We start from the raw sequence: 13,395 nt of genomic DNA on the forward strand, positions 1-13,395 counted from the left end.
GGGGGGGGGGGGACACATAACCTATAAAGACAATTTTATAAATAAAGCAAGCAAATTATACCCAAATCTAATAATAAATAACCAAAAACTGAAAAGGGAAGCAACAAAATGGGATGTTTTGGTTCCTACTTAGTGTTTATGCAATCTATAGGGACCTGAACGAAAGAACTGAGTTAATCTATACAACTACAAAACACAAATTCTGTTTGTTCCTTTGAGCTGTGAGACTTAATTTATCATCAAAAAGGAGACTCAGGTCTGTAAAAATCTATACAAAATAGTAGTCTAGAAATGCATTTGAGGTACAAAAAAAACAAGCACCATTTTGAAATTGCAGACAAAAACACAATGCTTTTTGTCCTGAGTTAATATGTGAATGCAAAACACTTTTTAGAAAACAGTGCAAAAATGTTTTTTCTTCACAGCACAGCTGTTTTTCCTTTCTTCTGCTAGTGAAGGACTTATTCTTTGCTCCATAGGATTAAAGGCCAATTTATAGTCCTGTCACTGGCTGTGAAGATAAATGCCGCTTGATATCCGCTGCTTGAGTGCCGTTTTGCTTGCACACTTCACACTGCAAGAGCTAGGTAGAATTTTTTAATGATTCACACCACACCGGAATGTTCATGAACATTCCACAAATGCAATAGAACAACATAATTAGACAGCGGATTATGAACTGGTCTTCAGTCTCGGCCAGTTGGCGAGCTTGTGTGGAAGATGGGCTTTTGTTTACATCCGTGACCGTTTCTGTGGTGGAGTCATGCGTTCAGCCAGGCCGAGTCTCTGAAGTTCAGAATGGAAGAAGGCCTGCAGCCGTGGACCGGCCTTTGCTTCATTGGTGTTACGTGGGTTGTACTCCAGACAGTTGGAAAACATGAGCTCCACATCCTCTATATACTCCGCTACAAGATTAATAACACAAAATAAATTACATTTAGCAAAGATTTATGTTGTGCGACTATTTCAAGCTGTTAAGGTGGGTTAGATAAGGTTAATTCTAAATTACATTTTCATATACTCAAGTGGATATTTCTGTTTTTGAAAGTCAATTTGTGTAGAGAAAACCTTCAATTCCATCCCCCCTTAGATGCAATGTGTACTTTAGATGCAAAGCAAGCCGCTTTGTATGAAAGCGTCTTCAAAAAACATGAATGTAAATGTAAATAGACAAAATTCATAAAAAAAATATTCTGACATCAGAGGGTTTTGAACTAGGTGAATTTGAAAACCTTATTGTTAAATATTGACTTGTGACAACTAGTTTTATTTAATCCTTGCTTCCACAAAACAAAATGATTAACTTACCAGCAGTTTGATATTCACAGTTGTTGACCTTTTCCCTGATTGTGCTCAAGGCGATGGGTTTTTTGATTATGTCATAGTAATCAGGCACCTGGAAATATGTGCAATAAAAGTAGTCATTAAAACTATGAAAATAATGCCTCAGTGTAAAACTGGGAAAGCGAGATCTCACATAACTGCACAGATTATTTAGGAGTACAGCTGGTCGTAAACCAACCAAGAATGGGAGCTCTATGACCTTGTTACAGAGGGTTATAAGTGTGAACAGCTCTTAACTTCTAAATGCACTACCTGAGTTCTGGACACTAGTTTCTTGAAAGGCCAGCTGTCCTCGTGTCTGACCAGGTCCACAGTGAGCAGCTCACAGGCTGACAGCTCGTGGACGCCTAAGTTTCTCCCTGAGCTTCGACGGTTGGATGAAGTGGTGGCTGGAGCCAAAACGATCTTGGCTTTTGGGGAGACCTCTGCTGGAGAAACGGTGGCAAACCACAATACATGAGATGTGAACAAGAAGTCTTAGAAAAAATGAAACGGGAAGAATAACAAGTGTCTGCATTAAGTTAAAGATTAATCATGTAATTTTCTCCAATCCAAGCTTAAAAAGTCTCTTTTTTTAAATTTTGATCTGGAAACATAAAAAAAAAAAAAACTTAATTGCGAGATGTAAAATCACAATTACAAGTTTATAACTTGCAATTGTGAAATACAAACTCAATTCTGAGAAAAAAAAGTCAGAATTGTTACCTATAAACTTGCAATTACACAAAAAGTAGTCAGAACTGTGAGATTAGCTTCTTTTTTTTTTTTAACTCCATGCCAGAAAAAAAAAAAACAGACATTTTTGAGTCTTAATTGTGAGAGAAGTCATAATTACCTTTTTTATTTTTGTTTTAGCCACAGTATTTTTATTTTAGCCATAGTATCCTAATTTGATGTGATGCAGTAAATCAAATTTCCTTTATGTTAAGCTGATTTATTTATTTATTTTGTGTGTGTGAATTCACTGACACTCCTTACCAGTAATGGGTCTCTTCCTAGAGTCTGTATTCTCTGCTGTAGGACTGGGCTGGTTGGATTTGGTTGTTGTGCCATTAGTAGTGAGCACCTCTAGACTAAGACGAGCACTGGAGCGGCTTCCTGCCCGGGGAGGGGGCTTGCCATTGGACACCGGGGTGGACTTCTTGCCTGAGTTTTTGGAGCCTCCTTTATTAGCAGACTGATTCTGTTTGGATGTGCTCTGCTGCGAGCGAGGCATGTTATGACTTGATTCAGCCTGTTTTGATCTGGTGTTCAAACGAACTCCTTTATTGCTATGTGGAGGCAGTTTGACAGCAGCCTTCTTGGACACACTGTTAAATAAATAAGAAAAAAGAAAACAATGTTGATTAAATTTTTCCGCATTCAATTAGTAGACCGGCAAAAAAAAATAAAAAAGATCAAAATAAAGAAAAATCCAAGTCAACTAACTCTTCCTTCTCTGACTGTTCTTCTTCTGACTCATCTTCCTCTTCTGATTCTTCTTCCTCTTGTTCAGACTCCTCCTCGTCCTCCATTTCTTCTTCAGAGTCAATAGAGGAACGCTGACGGGAGTTGATTCTATGGGAACGCTGTTTGGGGCGGCATTCAGGGCAGAACCAGTCTTCAGAAGGAACAGCCTGTAAAACAAATGAAGGAATATCAAAACTTTCGTCAGAAGTTTAAGAGAATTTCTATTTACAAATACATATACAATAATTTATGAACAGATTGCTGATATGCATGTCTATTTTGTCCTTGGCTGCATGTGTTTGTTTATACATACACACCTTAAGTCTGCATGGCAAATCAGGGTTTATGAAAAAGAACAATTAATAAGGTGTCAACTGAATCGAACCTTTCAAAAACTATAGTTCTCACCTTCAGTTTTGGCCGAACACAGAAGATGTGATAGCCTCTGTCACAGGCGTCACATAGAAGCATGTTCTCAGCGTCTCCTTTCCTACGACACACCTTACAGCGGGCGTTGAGGATGGATTTGGCCCAGACTATGCTGCGCTCAAGTGTGGAAAGATGCAGGAAAACCTGCGACAAGCTGGAGCAGGCCAACAAAGACTCACGCCAGCGTTCTTGCACAGTTTTCACCTGCCGCCCACTTTCACTGCCATCTGTTGAGGAAAACAGGTTTAGTAATTATAATTTAAATCAACGTGTTAAAAGGGCAAACGCTTTCAGTTTTTCAGGTAAACAAGAAATCTTACCATCTTTCTCGCTGGACTGGTCGTCATCTTTCTTTTTGTCCTTTTTCTTCAACTTCTGGTCTTTCTTGGCATCCTCATCACCTGATTAAAAACAAAACATTTAGAAATAAGAGCCTATCCTTTTGTTCAACTTATCAATAGAACCCCTGGCACAGTATGTTAGACAGTGCAGTCTTATTACACCAATTCGGTTAGGCGCATCAAGCCATTCTATTTCCTTATATGCAGATGACACTTTATTATTTCTATCTGACTTGCAGCGCTCACTTCCTAACGCCCTCAAAATTATAGATGAATTTGGCATACTATCGGGATTTAAAATGAATCATTCTAAAACTATTTTGATGCCTCTTAATTCCGGTGGCCTTAACTTTTCTATTCCAAACAATATCCTAATATCAACACAAGTTAAATATTTAGGGATCGAACTCAGACCCACTTTACCCCTCATCTCAAAAATAAACTATATGTCAATTTATGGAAAAATTGAGTCTGATATTCAAAGATGGATGTATCTGCCCTCATCACCTTCTGCCCGAATGTCAGTAATAAAAATGAATATTCTGCCTCGCATCAATTTTGTTAGTTCCATGCTTCCTCTCCCCCCACCTACAAATTATTGGAAAAAACTAGATTCTTTACTAATAAAATATATTTGGAATGGAAAACGTCCCCGCGTTAAGTGGTCTACACTTCAAAGAACTAAAATGAAAGGCAGATGGGGTTGCCCAAATTTTAAATGGTATCATTGGTCCTTTATTCTGCTCTCGGTTAAGAAATGGTTTGATCCTTGTTCATAGTCCTCGTGGAAAGAAATAGAGCAAGAACTTATTTCACCAGTTCGTTTGCAAGATCTTTTATTTTCTGGCCTTACGTATAGGAAATGCTCATTACATTATGGACCTATACTTTCCTATACTCTCCAAATATTTAAAAATATTGAATCCCTTTTTCCATCTAAAACTATATGGCATACCCATACTCCCGTATGGCACAATCTGAATTTGCTTTCTGGTGGACAACCATTTGTACAGCCAACTTGGGTTTCAAAAGGTATTCTAACGTTAAACGATATAAATGGAGAGAAATCAATTTTAGATTTTCAAGACTTAATTGAAATATTTAATATTTCCCGTAACACGTTATTTCTATATTTTCAACTTCGTTCTGCATTAAAATCTCAAAAGGTTCCTTGGGGTAATAATCTTCAAATTCACCCAGTAATGCAATGGATTCAAAATGCGCCAAGCATAGGAATTGTTTCTTATTTTTACCTTTGCTTCTCAAATCTTAACACAGATAATTTCCCTAAAGCTGGAGCGTGGTTATCAGATTTGACTCCCTATAATAGAAGCATTGAATGGGACACAGTGTGGGATAATACATTCCACGCGTCCTCAAACTCTAATCACAAATTCATTCACTTTAAAATTATTCAGAAAGCATATTTAACTACACGTATACGTTATGCTATGGGTATATCACCCCATCCATATTGCATATTTTGTGGACCAGGTTGCCTTGACACCTTGATACATATGTTATGGGACTGTCCAGATGTGCAAAAATTTTGGGACATTGTGCTTGATGTTTTATACAAGGTTATCAAGATTCGTTTTCCCAAAGATCCTGTTATTTTATTGTTGAATGATAATTCTCAATTTCCTATAAGTGAGAAAGAACGGAAATTTTGGCTAGCAGCTTTGACTGCGGCAAAGAAATTACTAGTTCAACGCTGGAAACCCCCTCATGACCTTTCTGCTAAGCACTGGATTCATTCCTTATTGGAAATACTATATCTGGAACTGTCTTCTGCACGGACTAATTACGCAAAGCCTGCTACTTTATCTATTTGGAAGAACTGGATTTCCATAGTCTCGAAGATTTTGGTCCTTTAATCTAAAGATGTCATTCTGTTGTTAATATTATTACCAATTTTGTTTGTATATATTTTTATATATATATTTGATTTTATATTGTTTTACTTTTGTGTTTATATACAATCATTTATTAACAGATTGCTGATATACATGTCTATTTTCCTTTCCTTTTTTTGTCCTTGGCTGCATGTGTTAGTTTATACGTACACACTTTACGTCTGCATGGCAAGTCAGGGTTTATGAAAAAGAACAGTTAATAAGGTGTCCACTAAATAAAACCTTCCAAAAACTATGGTTCTCACCTTCAGTTTTGGCCGAACACAGAAGATGTGATAGCCTCTGTCACAGGCGTCACATAGAAGCATGTTCTCAGCGTCTCCTTTCCTACGACACACCTTACAGCGGGCGTTGAGGATGGATTTGGCCCAGACTATGCTGCGCTCAAGTGTGGAAAGATGCAGGAAAACCTGCGACAAGCTGGAGCAGGCCAACAAAGACTCACGCCAGCGTTCTTGCACAGTTTTCACCTGCCGCCCACTTTCACTGCCATCTGTTGAGGAAAACAGGTTTAGTAATTATAATTTAAATCAACGTGTTAAAAGGGCAAACGCTTTCAGTTTTTCAGGTAAACAAGAAATCTTACCATCTTTCTCGCTGGACTGGTCGTCATCTTTCTTTTTGTCCTTTTTCTTCAACTTCTGGTCTTTCTTGGCATCCTCATCACCTGATTAAAAACAAAACATTTAGAAATAAGAGCCTATCCTTTTGTTCAACTTATCAATAGAACCCCTGGCACAGTATGTTAGACAGTGCAGTCTTATTACACCAATTCGGTTAGGCGCATCAAGCCATTCTATTTCCTTATATGCAGATGACACTTTATTATTTCTATCTGACTTGCAGCGCTCACTTCCTAACGCCCTCAAAATTATAGATGAATTTGGCATACTATCGGGATTTAAAATAATCATTCTAATCATTCTAAAACTATTTTGATGCCTCTTAATTCCGGTGGCCTTAACTTTTCTATTCCAAACAATATCCTAATATCAACACAAGTTAAATATTTAGGGATCGAACTCAGACCCACTTTACCCCTCATCTCAAAAATAAACTATATGTCAATTTATGGAAAAATTGAGTCTGATATTCAAAGATGGATGTATCTGCCCTCATCACCTTCTGCCCAAATGTCAGTAATAAAAATGAATATTCTGCCTCGCATCAATTTTGTTAGTTCCATGCTTCCTCTCCCCCCACCTACAAATTATTGGAAAAAACTAGATTCTTTACTAATAAAATATATTTGGAATGGAAAACGTCCCCGCGTTAAGTGGTCTACACTTCAAAGAACTAAAATGAAAGGCGGATGGGGTTGCCCAAATTTTAAATGGTATCATTGGTCCTTTATTCTGCTCTCGGTTAAGAAATGGTTTGATCCTTGTTCATAGTCCTCGTGGAAAGAAATAGAGCAAGAGCTTATTTCACCAGTTCGTTTGCAAGATTTTTTTTGTTCTGGCCTTACGTATAGGAAGTGCTCATTACATTATGGACCTATACTTTCCTATACTCTCCAAATATTTAAAAAGATTGAATCCCTTTTTCCATCTAAAACTATATGGCATACTCATACTCCCGTATGGCACAATCTGAATCTGCTTTCTGGTGGACAACCATTTGCACAGCCAACTTGGGTTTCAAAAGGTATTCTAACGTTAAACGATATAAATGGAGAGAAATCAATTTTAGATTTTCAAGACTTAATTGAAAGATTTAATATTTCCCGTAACACGTTATTTCTATATTTTCAACTTCGTTCTGCATTAAAATCTCAAAAGGTTCCTTGGGGTAATAATCTTCAAATTCACCCAGTAACGCAATGGATTCAAAATGCGCCAAGCATAGGAATTGTTTCTTATTTTTACCTTTGCTTTTCAAATCTTAATACAGATAAATTCCCTAAAGCTGGAGCGTGGTTATCCGATTTGACTCCCTATAATAGAAGCATTGAATGGGACACAGTGTGGGATAATACATTCCACGCGTCCTCAAACTCTAATCACAAATTCATTAACTTTAAAATTATTCAGAGAGCATATTTAACTACACGTATACGTTATGCTATGGGTATATCACCCCATCCATATTGCATATTTTGTGGACCAGGTTGCCTTGACACATATGTTATGGGACTGTCCAGATGTGCAAACATTTTGGGACATTGTGCTTGATGTTTTATACAAGGTTATCAAGATTCGTTTTCCCAAAGATCCTGTTATTTTATTGTTGAATGATAATTCTCAATTTTCTATAAGTGAGAAAGAACGGAAATTTTGGCTAGCAGCTTTGACTGCGGCAAAGAAATTACTAGTTCAACGCTGGAAACCCCCTCATGACCTTTCTGCTAAGCACTGGATTCATTCCTTATTGGAAATACTATATCTGGAACTGTCTTCTGCACGGACTAATTACGCAAAGCCTGCTACTTTATCTATTTGGAAGAACTGGATTTCCATAGTCTCGAAGATTTTGGTTATTTAATCTAAAGATGTCATTCTGTTGTTAATATTATTACCAATTTTGTTTGTATATATTTTTATATATATATTTGCTTTTATATTGTTTTACTTTTGTGTTTATGTGGGTCCTGCGGTGCGGTGCGATGGGGGGAGGTTCTGGGAGGGCAATGGTTTATTTAATAGGTTTTCTCTCCTTTGTTGTAATGTTTTTTTGTGTGTTCTATCAAAATAATAAACAGTGAATTACAAAAAAAAAAAAGAAATAAGAGCCTATGGATTAACGAATTAAAAAATTAAACAAAAACATGTTCCTACAAACAAAACAATTATCCATATAGTTTTCAGGAACACACCCCTATACCCTCAAAGTTTCAGAAGAAACCATAGAAGTAACAGATCTTACCTAGTGGAGCTTTCAGGAACTTGCGCTCTATGCCCTGCTCTATCTGTGCAAGAGCGTGTGCCAAATAGTGGACAATGTTATTGACAGGCTGTGGTGTGCTCACAGTAGTGGACGTGGCACTCTGACCCTCGGCCTTCAATTCTTGCGGCCTAAACGTGAGAAAAACATCATCAGTTCGCACAATCGCAGGCACTGCTGTTAGCTTGTAGGAGCACCAGATTCTGTTTGAACTAGGGGTTCAATGGATTGTAGATGATCCGTGATCCGTACGGATCAGGCTGCACGGTTCGGCACGCATGTGATTCACGGATTAACGGTTAAGTTTAACATCATAGAGTTAAAGTTTATCATTTGCACATGTTTTGTCTTGCCAGTTTACACATTCAAGCAATTTTAAATCGTGCGCTATTTTCTGTGCGCTCAGCCGCTGCCGCACACACAGAGAGAGAGAGAGACACCGCGTGAACAGCGAATTGATTCCTCTTTCACATACACACAAAGTTATGTTAAAATACCCGTTTTAGCAAGTATTCTAGTAAACACAGTCAGTTATGTCCTTAGTAAAGGTAAACAGCTGAGAAAGAAAACGGATGTGTGTCAGTATTAGGTCTGTGCATTTGGTCTTAAAGAGACAGCAGCCAATAAATACCTGTTTCTGTCTGCTAATCAAATAACACCACAGCTCTAACAAAGATTAATCTGTATTTAACTTGTGCAGTGAGAAAATATAAAAATAAGGGAGGGGGAAAAACCAGATCAAGCCACATCACACTGTAAGAAATACAATATTTAAAACTATGGAATGTGGTCAATACAATCAACATACTTTAATTGCTCCCAGAGTTCCCTGATAGATGCGATCCTCAATATCCAGTAGTAGATCTCGGAGACGGTTCTCCATGAAGCGCTCAGCGGGTACAGTGCTTTGTGGGTAAGACGGGCCAACTTTTGGCTTTAAAGTGCTGCCTTTGGTCTCTTGCAGAGATTCATCTGCACAATAAATGACACATAATTTGGATTAATGAATAATTATTTTTTTCCCTCTTATGCTCACCAGTGCTGAATTTATTTGATCAAAAATACAGTAAAAAAAAAAAATCTGTAATATTGTGAAATATTAAAAATGTATCAAAGCTGAATTTTCAGCAGCCATAACTTCAGTCCTCAGTGATCCTTCAGAAATCATTCTAATATGCTGATTTGGTGCTCAGATATCATCAGAAATGGTTGATTCTCAATTATTCATAATGGTTCAATTATTAACATGATCATGCTCATCAGCGACAGACATCAGTATAAAAAAAAAAAAGAAAGTCACAGGCACCCAAAAACTAAAACGTAACATTACTTAGGAACCTGGCTCCAAAAAAATCACAGTACCTGAGTGATGGTAACGCTGAACAGCTTTGCTATCCATCAGGATTAGTTAGTGGTATAGAAGTACTTAAAGTAAGCTTTCACTAATTTATATATATATTTTTTGCTGATCTGAAAAACGATCCGTGACTCAAAATCCATAATATGATCCGAACCGTGAGTTTTGTGATCCGTTGCACCACTAGTTTGAACACAGAAATAAAAATAAACAGCTAACAGACATTAAAGTAAAATAACCTGTCTTTGACTCTGATGTGATTCTCATAAATCTCCATTGGCTCCTCTTCTCCGTTGATCAGCCCGTTCTCTTTGGACTGGGGATTTAGCAGTTCATAGTTCCCGTTTTCCAGTGCGGCTCTCCATGAGTTTCTGTCCATCACCTTTTCAGGGTAAAGAGGGGAAAAAAAAAGGAAGGGGAAAAAAAGTCAGGTTACCATTAACAAAGATCCAGATCAAGCCACATCACTATAAGAAATACAATATTTACAGCTATGGAATGTGGTCGACACAATCAACATACTTTAATTGCCCCCAGAGTTCCCTGATAGATGCGGTCCTCAATATCCAGTAGTAGATCTCTGAGACGATTCTCCATGAAGCGCTCAGCAGGTACAGTGCTTTGTGGGTAAGATGGGCCAGGTTTTGGCTTTAAAGTACTTCCTTTGGTCTCTGGCAGAGATTCATCTGCATAATAAATTAAATATAGTACAGTTTGAAAAAAAATGTATAATTCATTTTTTTCTATTATGCTCATCAAGGCTGCATTTATTTGATCAAAAATATAGCAAGAGAAATATTGTTAAATATAAAGAAAATTATTTTAAATTGTAATAATATTTCAAAATGCTATTTATTCTTGAGATGACAAAGCTGAATTTTCAGCAGCCATTACTTCAGTCTTCAGTGATCCTTCAGAAATCATTCTAACATGCTGATTTGGTGCTCCGGTATCATCAATAATTACTGATTATCATTTATTAATGGTTCAATTATTAAAATGATCATACTCCTCTGCAACAGACATCGGTATCAAAAAAAGTCACAGGCACTAAACCCATATTTAAAAATCAAATGTAACATTACTTAGGAACCTGGCTCCCACAGTACCTGAGTGATAGTACCGCTGAGCAGCTTTGCTATCCATCAGTTGAACAATTCGCTCCTTCTCCTGCAGCAAAGTCTCTTTAAGGCTGCTCTCTCTGCGTCCACGAGGGTTCAGAGCCTCTATGAGCTGCTCCACCTCCTCAGGTGTGCTGTAGAAGAACCACTGATTGGGCCGGTTGACTGGCGGCGAGGTGTTCTGGACCAGCACCGGCTCCTCAGTGGTGGCATCTGTCTTAACTGGGCTCTTGGCTGAGAAAAGCTCTTCTATTTTGGGTTCGGGAGTAGGACGGGGCTCTAGCATGTCCTCTGTCAGGCCAAAGAAGTCCTCCTCGACAAACAGTGCCCCAGCAGAAGGGAAAATCCAGTAGCGGCGATAAAGGCGGTCGCGGCCGAGAGGCAGGATGTAGGTGCAGGCCATAGCTTTCTGAATGCGCTCCTGGAGCTCTTTCTCTTTGAGCTGCGGTTGATGTAACTCCTCTTTCATTTCAACCTCACCAACCTGCTTCTCTTTTGGTGTGTCATTTGTTTTCTTTACTGGAAAACAAAAATAAAGGAATTCTATAGATATTTGCAACAGAATTTTAACAACCATTTCTTAGGGAGAGCAAGAACTGATAAGAGGTCTTCTCTTAAAGGGTTAGTTCACCCAAAAATGAAAATTCTGTCATTAATTACTCACCCTCATGTCATTCCAAACCCATTAGACCTTAGTTTATCTTCGGAACACAAATTAAGATATTTTTGATAAAATCTGAGAGCTCTCTGACCCTCCGTAGACAGCAATGCAACTGCAATGTTCCCATTCACAATTTACCTGCACGGGCCGCCCAGGTAGAGCTTATGTATGGGAAACACTGCAGAATTTTCATTTTTGGGTGAACTAACCCTTTAGTCACAGGCACCCAAAAACTAAAACGTAACATTACTTAGGAACCTGGCTCCAAAAAAATCACAGTACCTGAGTGATGGTAACGCTGAACAGCTTTGCTATCCATCAGTTGAACAATGCGCTCCTTCTCCTGCAGAAGTGTCTCTTTAAGGCTGCTCTCTCTGTGCCCACGAGGGTTTAGAGCCTCTATGAGCTGCTCCACCTCCTCAGGTGTGCTGTAGAAGAACCACTGATTTGGCCGGTTGACTGACGGTGAGGTGTTCTGGACCAGCATTGGGTCCTCAGTGGTGGCATCTGTCTTAACAGGGCTCTCAGTTGAGGAAAACTCTTCTATTTTGGGTTCGGGAGTCGGATGGGGCTCTAGCATGTCCTCTGTCAGGCCAAAGAAGTCTTCCTCTACAAACAGTGCCCCGGCAGAAGTAAAAATCCAGTAGCGGCGATAAAGGCGGTCTCGGCCGAGAGGCAGGATGTAGGTGCAGGCCATAGCTTTCTGAATGCGCTCCAGAAGTTCTTTCTCTTTGAGCTGCTGTTGCTGTAACTCCTCTGGGCTCAGACTGTCTTTCATTTCAACCTCACCAACCTGTTTCTCTTTTGGGAGGTCATTTGTTTTCTTTACTGGAAAACAAAAACATAGGAATATATTTGCTACATAATTTAAACAACCATTTCTCAGGGCAAGCAAGAACTGATAAAATGTAATGTAAATGCAATGTAAGTCTCTTTGGATAAAAGTGTCTGCCAAATGCATAAATGTAACCATTAATCATTAAGTTCAACATTTCTCATACCACTTGCAGGTTTATTAACTATTTTATCTATTTTTTTCTCTTTTAATAACATGCACTGAAAAATCTATCATAATAAGACCAAGAATTTATCTTAAAGTAAACTTGATACTTCTGCTGATAATTTTAAAAGCTGATACATTTTTTAGATTTGGCTGGTTGCTCCTCCTCATCCTCTGTGTTTTGCTCAGCATGACCTTCCTGACTTTCTGTGCTGATGATGTCCATCTCCTCTCTACAACCAACAGACAGAGACAAGTTTAATCAAACATGTGGACTGGAATGTAAGCTGTGTCCCAAAACCCAGGGATTGAGTATTGAGAAAGGTTTATTGGTTCAGCTTACCCTGACACATGGTCTCCATTTCTTGCCTCCTCTTTGAGTTTTTCATGTTTTTCTTTTAATTTCTGCTCCTGTTCCCTTAGCTTCTCCTCCTTTCTTTTTCGAACCCTGGAATAAGGTGATGCAACTATTAGTTTCTAAGCACAAAAGCCTATGTAATATGGGTGTGAATCACCAGAGGCATCACGATACTTGTGTCACGATACAATATTATTGCGATTTTAAACATATTGCGATATATTGCAATTTATTACCTTTTTCCAACTTCAAATTATGTCCCCAAAGGAAAACTTTGACATCTGTTTTGACATTTGACATTTCTCAGTTTGTTTATCTCACTTCAGTTTTATTGTTGCAGTGCGAAATGGGATTGTCAAGCAGACAAACTGACCAACACTTTCATGAAAACCTGTCATAAATGTTGTATGCACCTGGCAAACTCAACAATTTGTATTACGGTCTAATCTAGTCCACCTTAATTAAATGTAAACGGGTACGTATGCACTGCTGTGCTACTACAGGTATTTTGAACAGTGCAACTTGAAATTGTACTA

The 13,395-nt window shown here is 38.3% G+C and overlaps 1 protein-coding gene across 1 annotated transcript; it reads right to left on the reverse strand.

The window, feature by feature from the left end:
• Positions 1-584: 584 nt before the first annotated feature.
• LOC107692900 (bromodomain adjacent to zinc finger domain protein 1A-like) lies at positions 585-12,989 on the reverse strand. The gene is made up of 14 exons (XM_016492116.1): positions 12,845-12,989; positions 12,640-12,734; positions 12,184-12,329; positions 10,829-11,228; positions 10,242-10,405; positions 9,959-10,101; positions 8,345-8,493; positions 6,066-6,146; positions 5,725-5,972; positions 2,773-2,960; positions 2,323-2,654; positions 1,597-1,772; positions 1,309-1,396; positions 585-905 (listed from the first exon to the last, which is right to left on the reverse strand). Exons 2-14 carry the CDS (start codon positions 12,725-12,727, stop codon positions 733-735), a joined length of 2,376 nt encoding a protein of 791 aa, XP_016347602.1. The 5' UTR covers positions 12,728-12,734; positions 12,845-12,989; the 3' UTR covers positions 585-732.
• Positions 12,990-13,395: the final 406 nt, after the last annotated feature.

This window comes from Sinocyclocheilus anshuiensis, unplaced genomic scaffold (assembly GCF_001515605.1).
Source record: "Sinocyclocheilus anshuiensis isolate Anshui unplaced genomic scaffold, SAMN03320099.WGS_v1.1 scaffold261, whole genome shotgun sequence".
NCBI lineage: Eukaryota > Metazoa > Chordata > Actinopteri > Cypriniformes > Cyprinidae > Sinocyclocheilus > Sinocyclocheilus anshuiensis.

What these genes read in the sequence shown, in the direction of transcription:
- LOC107692900 (XM_016492116.1), bottom strand. Translation starts at nt 12,727, where the DNA reads ATGGACATCATCAGCACAGAAAGTCAGGAAGGTCATGCTGAGCAAAAC. An exon ending in TCAGCGGTACTATCACTCAG is followed by an intron (nt 10,406 to 10,828) that starts GTACTGTGGGAG and finishes TTTATTATGCAG; the next exon opens with ATGAATCTCTGCCAGAGACC. An exon ending in GAACTCTGGGGGCAATTAAA is followed by an intron (nt 10,102 to 10,241) that starts GTATGTTGATTG and finishes TACCCTGAAAAG; the next exon opens with GTGATGGACAGAAACTCATG.